The sequence below is a fragment of the Diabrotica virgifera genome, chromosome 2 (assembly GCF_917563875.1).
Source record: "Diabrotica virgifera virgifera chromosome 2, PGI_DIABVI_V3a".
NCBI classification, from domain to species: Eukaryota; Metazoa; Arthropoda; class Insecta; order Coleoptera; family Chrysomelidae; genus Diabrotica; species Diabrotica virgifera.
Window position 1 is genome coordinate 89,384,152 of NC_065444.1, and position 12,809 is coordinate 89,396,960.

The 12,809-nt window shown below is 33.0% G+C and overlaps 1 protein-coding gene across 1 annotated transcript in view; it reads left to right on the forward strand.

Moving 5' to 3' along the window:
* Nucleotides 1-2,725: 2,725 nt before the first annotated feature.
* LOC126879556 (leucine-rich repeat-containing protein let-4-like) overlaps nucleotides 2,726-12,809 on the forward strand; it is a 29,115-nt gene continuing 19,031 nt past the window's right edge. Inside the window, exon 1 of the mRNA XM_050642709.1 lies at nucleotides 2,726-2,758. Within this exon, the coding sequence (XP_050498666.1) occupies nucleotides 2,742-2,758 (17 nt within the window). The 5' untranslated portion in view covers nucleotides 2,726-2,741. The remainder of the gene's footprint in view (nucleotides 2,759-12,809) is intronic.

The window sequence follows — 12,809 nt, forward strand, 5'->3', positions numbered from 1 at the left end:
CTTAAATGGAAGACTAAATATTCGGCTTTAAGATTCTGAAGAGTGATCGCGTCTAACTTTAATTTATACCGTTGTTTTGTAATTGTTAAATATGCGTGTTTATCCGATTTTTTTGCCGGTGCGGGAGGCTCCGTTTCAAAAATCTCCTATTTTCTTCAGAAAAAGATTTTTTCCGGATTCTTTGGGACATTCTAAATAAAATAAGTTTCTTGACATTTTCTCAAAGTTAATAGTTTTAAAGTTATAAGCGATTTAAAATCCGAAAATGTGTTTTTTGTCATTTTTCGGATTTAAATCGCTTATAACTTAAAAACTATTAACTTTTGAGAAAAATGGCAACAAACTTATTTTATTTAGAACGTCACAAAAAATCTAGAAAAAATATTTTTCGGACGAAAATAGAAGATTTTTGAAATGGAGCGCGCCGCACCGGCAAAAAAGTCGGATAAACACGCATATTTAACAATTAAAAAACAACGGTATAAATGAAAGTTTGACTTGATCACTCTTCAGAATCTTGAAGCTGCATGATGAGTCTTCAATCTAAGTCTCTGGCAACCTCAAAAACACTAATATAAATATGAGTTTTTAAGCCTCGAAAATGCGTATTTTCGCATTTTTCAAATATTTTATCGCCTATAACTCCAAAATTATAAATTTCTGGGAAAAATTATAAAATACCTTTCTTGTTTATATCGACCCAAAAAATCTAAAAATATCTGTTCCAGAGCAAAAAAAACATGATCTGTTGTATTTGTTTTTAAAAATTATTTAAACAATTTCTGTGCAAAAATTCCGCCCGGCACCCTTCTGATTTGTTTAAAGGGGATATTTTTGAATAGGATTCCACAAAGAAACCGAATCAGAAATTTTTTTCAGACGGGAGCGGTCTCACCACATGGACTATAGGGGAATATGAAGGCTGTAAGTTAGGTTTAAGGGTCGAAAATTTTAAAGCAAATACTCAATGTTTGCAATTTTTTCCAATTCTTGTTATTTTTATACAGTAAATATTAAATTATCAATTTCTTGCTAGTCCAATATTATGTAAAATTCAAAAATAAAACTTTTACCTTGTATATTTTTCTAGGAACAAAATCTATTAGTTCAAAAGCTGGAAGCGGACTTTGCTCTTGATAAGTAATATGGACAAACTATATGAGGATATGTTGAGTTAGTCGTGTACACCACTTTCCCACACGGACGGACACCTTAGCGGGGGACTAGGGTAGTTATAAGGGGTCAAAGTCGCGGTTATTAAATATTTTTTTGTGGCGCTTATGATCGACATATTGCTCAAAAATTTGGGAATAAGTAGGACATGACGTAACTAAGCAAAATTTCCAGGGACAAACGCTGCGTGGGGGACAAAGAGATGGTAGGTCGGATTGACTATAAAAATTATAAGAAGTTTGTGTGACGTTCGTGATCGAGATATTGCACCAAAATTTGGGAATAAGTAGGTCACGTAACTAAGTAAAACCTCTTGGGGCGGACAAGGGTGAACACGCAAAATTTGTGTGTGATGCTCGTCATGGAGAATATGTCCGCAACTTGCACAATTGATTCATTTATATGTGTAGAGTCGAAATCCAAAAATGTAGAGAAAAAATTAAATTTTCTTATATTTTCCAAATATTTTTTATAACATTGATTTATGCAAATAATTAAGTTTGTCAAATTATTACAATTTTTGTCGAAATTTTTTGTTATTACTTGATATAAACAGTGATGCAATTAGGAAAAAATTAATTATTTTTTCAATTGAATATATAATTTTTTTTTATTTTAGCTGTCCGCCCCTAGAGATTTTATTTATTCACGTCATGATCTACTTCTATCCCACTATCTACCACTATCTCGATCACAAACCTTCACAAAAAACCCCTATAATATTTACATTCACCCGTGCCCCACTTTCTCCCCCACGCAGCGTTCCAGGAGATTTTGCTTAGTTACATCATGATCTACTTATTCTCAAATTTTGGTGCACTATCTCGATCAAAAACGTCACAAAAAAATAATAAAAACCACGACTTTAACCCTTTATAACTACCCTCGTTCCCGCTCAGGTGTCCGCCCGTTTGGGAAAGTCATGTACACGAGTAAGTCAACATATCCGAGCATAGTTTGTCCATATTACTTATCACGAGTAAAATCCGCTTCTATCTCTCCGACTATATCGAATTAGAGGCGAAAATGTGGGCACAGAAAGCAAAAATATTCGATTTTTTTCAGATATTGATAGTAAATAATGAAGCACAATGTTTGCGATTGGCGAATATAATGATTATTGATACAAAGTCATCCTGAAGTGATTCCAGCAAAAAAATAGACCCTATGGTAATTTTCTAATTTCCAAACAGCTTTCGCTTGGACTATGACAAGATTAAAAGCAAAAAGTTTATAAATTTTAGACGAAATGGTAGAAGATTGTCTTATCTTTATATTGATATAATTATTTACTTTGAACAAGCAATTTATTTTTAAATTAAAAGAAATTAGCCATTTCATCGTTTTCTGGGATTCACAACAAATATTATTAATAAACTGACTACACTTTTTTGGTTTGTTATAAACGATAATGCAGAACATTATCTCTTAAAATGTAAAATGCAATAGCTGCAAAGCAACTAATAAGATAAGATAGAACTAATCTACAAATTATATAAATATCTTCACATCCTTGTTTCTGGTTAGTTAACATTATAAGTTTATTGTCACTGTGTATTAAAAAAGAAATGGCTGTGTTTTTAAGGTATTTTTTTTTTGTTTTTTTGTAACCTTTTGAAACTAAACTCAATATTTTGATATGTAATATTTCTATGTATACGATTCTTGTGCAAGGAAGAAAAGACCTCATTGTTAAAGTTTTTACTTGCATTAAATTGTTTATATTAGATCTTTATTTTATGGTAGGGGAGGCCAAGCGGGGATTTTTGCAGTTACTCGAGCGCGACAGATTATTACATGGGGAGAAACCTTGTACCCTGAAAATGTATATCTACCATATATTGTCTCTTAATGCAGGGCCATTCGTTAAGGGGGGCCGAAAAAATCATATATCCTTAGAAAAACTCGAAAAGTTAAGTACATGAAAAACACTGTATATTTGAAAAATCTGACGATTTGAGCGGGGCATAAGGAAATGGGTGAGTGCCAAAGTTTCACCAGAAAAAAGCGAATAATTCGCGAAATGAATGGCAGATCGAAAAGCTTAAAAACAAGTTCTCAATATTTTTCAAAAATCTATTGAATGATACCAAACATGACTTCCCACGGAGAAGAGTGGGAGTGAAGGGTAAATTTAAAATTTTAAATACGAATCCCGTGATATTTCGTGAAATGAACATCAGATCGAAAAACTGAAAGGGGTATTTTATATTCAATATTTTTGAAAAATCTATCGAATGGCACCAAACACGACCCCCCATAGAGGTAGGGTGGGGGTTACTTTAAAATCTTAAATGGAAGCCCCCATTTTTTTATTGCATATTTGGATTCCTTACGTAAAAATAAGTAATTTTACTCAAGACATTTTTGCGAATTATGGATAAATGTCGCTATGTTCTAAAAAAACGATTGTTGGAAATGGAAAATTAAATTAAAAATGGAAAGTCCCCACTAAAATGGAAAACTTTACTTAACTTTTTTTGGTTTTAGGACCTACTCTTCACAACCCAATAGGTCCCCATAACTCTCGAGTGACTGCACATTTGGCATACTTTGCTCCCCTACCATTATAAGAGGGTGGTCAAGAAATGTGGGTACCTCCAAACGATTCTTTGCGCTAATCTTAATGTTTACCATAGTCAGAATTACTTCATACTATTCGTGCCAGTCTTTTCCAGTAATGTACCATAAACATTAATAAAAAGTCTTTGTGCATCTACTTTTTTGGAAACCATCGGCTGCTTTTCTTCTTCTTCACGTGGCATCTTAGATATTCGGATACGTTACGGATATTGATACTTATCATAGGCAAAACAGTTGTTTGAAACTTGGACCGTACTGTTTCTTTAGGTTTTGAGTTAAGGTATTTTCCCCACACTCCTTGTACTTTCTATTTGGTCTTGGATTAGGACCCTCAAGAGGCCGTGTTTTTCACCACTTTTCACCACAGTTTTTTTCTTTCTTCTTTTGATATTCAGATTATTTTCGTTTGCTGTTTTTTTTTAATACTTCAACGTTGGTAACGTGATCAAGTATGAGATGGTCATAAAAGCTATAGGGATATAGAAAATTATGCTTATTTCCATAGAACGGATTCCACAATTTTTTTTTATTTTATTAGATTTTCTTTGGTATTTATACAGTAGTTGTACAAAGGTTTACTCAAACTTCTTTATTGTATCTACTTATACATACAGGGTAGAAGAAAAGAAATGTTTTTCTTATGTTAAATTTGAGACACCCTGTAGGGAGGACGAGGTACAATAAATGTGAATATACATCGGAATCGGCTTATATTTTGTGAACATTTTTCCTCTAATGTCCTTGATATCTTCAAAACAACGAAGATACATGGGTTTTTAGGTTAACATGTGTTTCAACCGAATCAAAATTTTTAGACACCCTGTAAGGAGGAAAAGGTACAAAGGTACATCACATTACGTACATCGACATTACGTTGTATTCTAATATTTTGTGAACTTTTTTTTTAATTTCTCTCATATATTTAATAGTAGAGGAGCGAAGTATGCTAAATTTGCAGTCACTCGAGCGATTTGGGGACCTAATGGGTTGTAAAGAGTAGATCCTAAAACCAAAAAAAGTTAAGTAAAGTTTTCCATTTTAGTGGGGACTTTCCATTTTTAATTTAATTTTCCATTTCTAACAATCGTTTTTTCCGATTATAGTGCCATCTATCCATAATTTGAAGAAATGTTTCAAATAAAAGTTGCTTATTTTTACGTAAAGAATCCAAATCTGGAATAAAAATTTGCCTCTCCTATTTAGAATTTTAAAGTAACCATACCCCACCTCCCTGGAGGGTCGTATTTGGTACCATTCGATAGATTTTTCAAAAAAATTGATTAAGTATATTTTGCAGTTTTTCGATCAAATATTTATTTTGCGAAATATCGCGGGATTTGTATTTAAAATTTTAAATTTACCCCCCTACCCTCTCCGTGACGGGTCATGTTTGGTATCATTCGATAGAATTTTGAAAAATATTGAACAAGTAGTTTTTCCATCTAACGTTCATTTCGCGAATTATTCGCTTTTTTTGAAACTTTTTAACTCACGAATTTCCTTACGCCCCGCTCAAATCGTCAGATTTTTGAAATATACACTGTTTTGCATGTCCTTAACTTACCTTATTTTAATCCGAGTATTTTTAAGGATAGATTTTTTTCGGGCCCCCCTTAACGAACTCCCCTGTCTTAAGGGCTAATATATGGTAGAGGTACATCTACACGGCACCATGTTTCTCCCCATATGATTATCTGACGCGCTCGAGTAACTGCAGAAATCCCCGCTTGGGCTCCCCTACCATAATAACAAGCAAACTAGAACGTTTTACTCTTTAATATGTATTTTTCCACCTACCTCTTTCGAAAGTATACTTTTCCGGACCTGATTGTAGGGAGCAAAGTTGTACTTTTCGTCCCTAGGGAGGAAAAGTAAAAGTGACGTCATGGTATTTCATTCATGAAATATAACTTATTGACGCCCTGTACATAACCATTTTCCATTACGTAAGTATCTATATATTTTAAGGTTTATTTATAAAACACCCTGTATTTTGCAGAATGTTAAAAAACTGTAAATTGTTATATTGATTTAACAATGTTTATATTAATAATTTGACTTATATTTGATAGTTGACAGTTATACTGTACCTACTTGTTAGTTTTACTTCTAATAATATTGTTGGTTAGTTACATAAATAAATTAAGTAAAAATGAAAAAATTACTTGTTGTTTGAGGAAGGTGGAAAAACCATATGTATAACATGGGAGTAAAGTGTTTTCCTCCCTTGAATGATTACTGCCCTCCGCTACGCGTCGGGCAGTAAACGTCATTCTCGGGAGGAAAAGTAGCACTTTCCTCCCTTGTTATACTAATAGTTATTAACTGACGACATGCGATACGTGCAGAAGCCATGTGCTATCATACCACTAAGATGAAATTATTACCTATCTATAGTGCGAAAGGAACAGATTGTTCAAAGAAAAAAATGTGTGTAATGTATGTACCTCCTAATATTTAAAAAGACTACGTAGACACCAAATTCGTATTTACTCTCAAGGAAGTTCCACCCCAAAACATCACAGAGCCTCCATTAAACAATCTCGTCTCTCTTATGTTGCGCTGTGCATACCGCTTACCTGGTTTACAAATAACTCTTAGGGTAAGCACAGAACAAGTAAGTCGCGGTGGATGTGTAGGTCGCGGTAGATGCTACTAGTTAAGTCGCGGTCGATGTCGACAGCACATAGCAAGGAGGTCACCTGCGCTGTCAGTCGAGCTAGAACCACTATCAAGTGAAGTAGTTTAATGAAATTTGAATGACAAAAAGATTGTGCTTTTGCGATATTGTGTTAGTCAAATGATGATAGTGATTAAATGTCAGCTGTAACCAAATGGTGGATGATAGATAATATATCCAACAGACGGTTTTCAGTGCATCCAATAAATTTGAAAAAAAGGCGTTTAGGGGAATATCATCTTTTTCACGAACTGAAAAATGACCCGGAACGATTTTATTTGTATATGAGGATGACGCCTGAGACATTCTCGTACTTATTGGAAACAACTATTCCCTATTTGGATAGATATGTATCTCACCACAACTTTGATTTTTTTAAACAGAAATAAAGCTTTTTTCAACACTTTAAAAAAGTTGTAATGTGTTATCCCCAAGAATGCTTCATTATTTGGATATTTCACATTGAATTATTCTATTTGGAATTTTTCTAATATGAAGCTATTTTTCGTTAGCTATAACTCTGCTTTTGCTAGATATAGAGACCTAGTATATACACCGTTTTTTTCACTTTTTTTATAGGCTATAGTTTTGCTAAGAATATTTTTTTGACAAAATGCTTACGTTTTGAGTTATTTGCGAAAAACCGTATAAAAACGTGGTTATTTTGTTGGAAAATGAACATATTCACTTGAAAATAACTCGAAAAGTATTGATTTGGTGAAAAAACTCTTATAAAACAAAATTTTTCTAAAATTAATCAGTTTATCCATTTCGGGACTTATCTTGGACATATATTTTTTCACCCCCGAGATTGGGTGAAATCTATCCCCAGGACAAAAGCACACATCGGCACCATATCACTTTTTTTCTTTGACATGTTAGCCTTATGCCAAATTTAATGTCAATCCAAACGGTTCTTTAAAATTTACAGCAAAATCCGTGAAAGAATGTACTATATTCTCATTTTTATCAATTACCTGTCATTCCAATACAAGTTGAGTTACTATCTCCTTTCACTCCTTCGCAAGAACATGCCGGTTATGATGTTGTATGTGGGTCTTGTCACACAATACGGAAGTTAGCTGCACAATTGCTATCAGATCCTCCCTCATATTTAGCACTTCAAAAACTTACTGAGTCTAAATACTTTAGAAATTAAAAAATAAACTGAATACGAAAAAAGAATTATATAAAAAGTAGCAACTCAGGTAGCGCGGGTAATGACAACTTGGCCTCGAACGACATGTACCTAAAACAAAGTGATTTTCAAAAACATCGAAGCATCGATGTAAACCTCCTGGACGGCATCGCGCTAAACCTCCATCGCGACTTACCTGCTCTGTTCGCTTCCATCCATTACAATGTGTTTGTTTTACATGGATGTCGACATCGACCGCGACCGACAGCTACAGCTCCACCGCGACTTACTTGTTCTGTGCTTACCCTTATAGTTGTCGATAAGAACTGTTTACGTTATGTGCCTTACTGCTTTTAAATTTTTGTTAACTGTTATTTTATAATGTTAATTTAGTTTTGTTTTACATAAAACACATCATGTTAATGAGTAAAATCACATGTTTCCATTGTTTCTAAAGATATCAGGGACATTCAAAAAATAAATGTTCAAAACACGTAAGACTACAATACGATTCCCAAAAATACTCACTTTTGTACCTCAACCTTAGCATTGAACAGAACTTCTACGAAACAAAAACATATAGACCAGGGCGGATCTGTAAAAATATTAGTACATTTGGACGTTGAGAGGTGACTCAAATTTTTTTGCAGAAATTGCTTGAAAATAAATCAAATAATAATATTTGAGTTATCCTCCCTCTCAAAAAGGTCCGGAACATTGTTTAAATAATCAAAATATCAAAAAATTAAGGAAAAATTCGATTTTTTTCTTGGTTTTTTGATTATAACTGTATAAATATTCATTTCCGCGAAAAGTTGTACTGACATAAAAGTTGCGTAATTAAATTTACTACAATATACAATTGGTCGAAAATTTAAAAAATAGTCACCCTTGTTGCAAAATAGCAATAATTGTGAAAAAAATATACAAAAACAAGTATTCGCATTTTACGTTTTTCAACCATTTATGCTACACCTAGGACCTTCATATTTCACCCAGTAAAACTTTATGATACAGGAAAACAACACTGTAAATTTCATTAAGATCGGTTCAATAGATTTTGCAAAATAAATTTTGCAATCCAACTTTCGCAAAAAAAATTCATTTTTTCAAAATGTTACAGGACTGAAAATAAAGCAGATAGCAAGTTGAAAATTTTTTTGCTTATAGAAGTGTACCGTACCTTTCATTTGCAATTTTGCAAATTTAAAATCGATTAACACCACGGCGTCAGGATTTTTTTTTAAATAAACATTAATTATTGATGCTACGCGCAGGACAGCGGATACTTTGCTCTTATTTGGCCATTCCAATGACCTTTGATAATGATTGGTACATTTTAATTTTTATTATATTTCTATATAAATAAATAAATTTGTTTATTGCAAAATAATAACACATGCTCTATCCTTTGAAATAACACTTTTATTAGCAAAAACTTTCTTTGTTCATATATTTTAACTTAAATAATAAAAGTTTATTATTTTTAAACATATGCAATTGTTTAAACAATATTTCACAAACAATTATAAAATTAGTTTGATTTTTGTGGAATTAAAATATTAAAATACAACAAAATATAGAGTAAGAAAATAATATGTTAGATAAAGATTGGAAAAAATTTTGGTGGAAATCAACTTGTGTGAATCGAACACCGCTGTCCTGCACGTAGCACCAAAAATTATTGTTTATTTCAAAAAATTTCTGACGCCGTGGTAATTAATCGATATTAATTTTGAAAATTGCAAATGAAAGGTACAGTACACTTCTATAAGCAAAAAAAAATTCAACTTGCTATCTGCTTTATTTTCAGTCCTGTAACATTTTGAAAAAATGAATTTTTGTTGCGAAAGTTGGATTGCAAAATTTATTTTGCAAAATCTATTGAACCGATCTTAATGAAATTTACAGTATTGTTTTCCTGTATCATAAAGTTTTTCTGGGTGAAATATGAAGGTCCTAGGTGTAGCATAAATGGTTGAAAAACGTAAAATGCGAATACTTGTTTTTGTATGATGTTTTCGCAATTATTGCTATTTTGCAACTAGGGTGACTATTTTTTAAATTTTTAACCTATTCTATATTGTAGTAAATTTAATTACGCAACTTTTATGTCAGTACAACTTTTCTTGAAAATGAATACTTTTAAAGTTATAATAAAAAAACCAAGAAAAAAATCGAATTTTTCCTTAAATTTTTGACATTTTGGTTATTTAAACAATGTTCCGGACCTTTTTGAGAGGGAGGATAACTCAAATATTATTATTTGATTTATTTTCAAGCAATTTTTGCAAAAAAATTTGAGTCACCTCTCAACGTCCATCTCAAAACAGATGCGCCCTGGACTAATAATATAGTTTACATTAGGGTACAGATTATGATCGGCATTTACCGATAGTAACCATGCATGTTGTGATTTACAATTGTGTATAAAAAGCGACGAGAAGACGGGACGATTCATTGATATCCATTGTTAGTCATTCGATGAAGCAATAATACACTAAACGTGACATTGTTATTATTTACATATAGGGTGTCCCAAAAGTAGTGGAACGGTCGAATATTTCGCGAATTAAACATCGGATCGAAAAACTGAAAAATACGTATTCAATCATTTTCAAAAATCTATCCAATGACTTCAAACACCAACCCCCTGGAGGTGGGGTGGGGGGCAACTTTAAAATCTCAAATGGAAACCCCCAGTTTTTCTTACAGATTTTAATTTGTTACATAAAAGTAAGCAACTTTTATTCAAGACATTTTTTCGAACTGTGGATAGATGGCGCTATAATTGGGAAAAACCATTTATCCTGATACCATAGGTAAATTATAGAAACGGTCTAATATCTCACGAAATACATTTCTAAATGAGAAACTAAAAAACAGATTTTTAATTTTTTTCGAAAACCTATCGAATAACACCTAACATGACCCTCCAACCCACCCTCTGAATGTGGGGTGGGGGGTAACTTTTAAATCTTAAATAGCAACCCCCACTTTTTATTACAGATTCAGATCCGTCATGAAAAATTAAGTAACATTTATTCGAAACATTTTTTAGAATTTTTAATAGATGGCGCCTTAATTGGAAAAATTCGATTTATTAGCGCCATCTATCAGAAATTTTAAAAAACGTTTCGAATAAATGTTGCTTAATTTTTTATGACGAATCCGAATCTGCAATAAAAAGTGGGGGTTGCTATTTAAGGTTTTAAAGTTACCCCCACCCCACATCCAGGGGGTGGGTTGGAGGGTCACGTTTGGTGTTAGTCGATAGGTTTTCAAAAAAGATTAAAAATCTGTTTTTTGGTTTCTCATTTGGAAGTGTATTTCGTGAGATATTAGACTGTTTCTATAATTTACCTATGGTATCAGGATAAATTGTTTTTCCCAATTATAGCGCCATCTATCCACAGTTCGAAAAAACGTCTTGAATAAAAGTTGCCTACTTTTACGTAACGAATCCAAATTTGCAAGAAAAACTGGGATTTCCTTTAAGATTTTAAATTTACCCCCCACCCCACCTCCAGGGGGTGTAGTGGGGATTGGTGTTTGGTGTCATTGGATAGATTTTTGAAAATGATTGAACACGTATTTTTCAGTTTTTCGATCCGGTGTTTAGTTCGCGAAATATTCGACCGTTCCACTACTTTTGGGACACTCTATATCAGGGGTGGGCAAAAGCCGGCCCGCGGACCGCATCCGGCCCTTTCGCTTATTTTATCCGGCCCGTTGAAAAATCCCACAAGCATTTTGTTAATCTCTTTTTTGTTAAAATTAACAGTATTAATGTGTGTAATGTTCATATAAATAATGAAATATGTACCTAAATAATAGAGAGTATTATAATTTCGAACAGTTGAAACTATATTCCTACTTTACTACATAGAATTGAACAATCACTTCTCTCACTCTTCGAGACAGTGATGTTTTGGTTTTTTTTTTTCATTTTTTCTTCGAGTTTACCCTTCACAATCAGCTGCAACAACTCATACTTATCATTTCTGTGCCCTAATACAATATCTCTTCTTTTAATGATAGTCAGAAGTTCTCTGTCTCTTCCCATTATGTGCAGCACCATTTCGTTCGTAATATGATCGGTCCAGGGTATTTTCAAAATTCTTTTAAAAAGCCACATCTCAAAAGCTTCAGTTTTCTCATTAAGTCAACATTAACAGTCCAAAATTTGGCACCATAAAGAAGAATAGAGTGGATATAACATTTTATCATCCGATATCAGATTTGCAGATTGAGTCTTTGGTTACTCAGAAATTTCCCTATATTCAAAATGGCTGCTTTTGATAGCCTATTCCTCATCGAATTTTTGATTTCGGATTTAGATCTTCTGTAATACAGAATCGTATTATCCACTTGTTCAATATCTTCAATTTTTATCTGGATCCTTGTTATGAATGATACAATGGACCATATTTCTTTAAAAATTACGTGACATATTTCACTGGGCACAAATTGTTTGCATGCACACCCCAGTAAGATAATGTATTATTACTATTATCTATTGTAAACAGTAAAGTTTCTTTGTCCAAATGCTTTAACATATTTTTGTCAATGATCGAAAACATCTACCACAATAAAAGTAAAATATAGAAGATGAACTAACTGATCCAATTGAAGCTGGCAATGGCATACGACAGGGGGATTCCCTGAGTTATTATTATTCCCTTATTGTTCAACCTAATCAAAAAAGTAAGAACTAAAAAAGGATACCAAATGGGAGAAAAACAACTTAAAATAATCTGCAATGCAGAAGGTGCAATACTAATCTCTCAGAGTGAAGATAATTTACAGCGGATTATGCTGCACCAATTTAATATAACCACCAGAAACATGTTAATTCCCTAAAAAGAACAAAATGCATGGTTATAACAGCACATCCAATAAGATGTAAATGGGAGCTGGAGGGTTATGTAATAAAACAAGTGAGTGAGTTTTAGGCGTCACAATATCTAGCTACGGAAAACTCGAAAAAGAAGTGGAAGATCAAGTGAATAGAGCAAACAGAGTCGCAGGTTACCTGAATGACACAATGTGGACCAATAAAAATATCGGAAAAGAAATGAAAGGCAGAATTTACAGAACAGTCATCAGACTAATATTGACATACACGGCAAAAACACGACCTGACACAGAGAGGGCAAAAATATTGCTCGAAACAGCGGAGATGAAAACCCTTCGAAAAATCGATGGCAAGACACTATGGGACGGAGCTAGAAT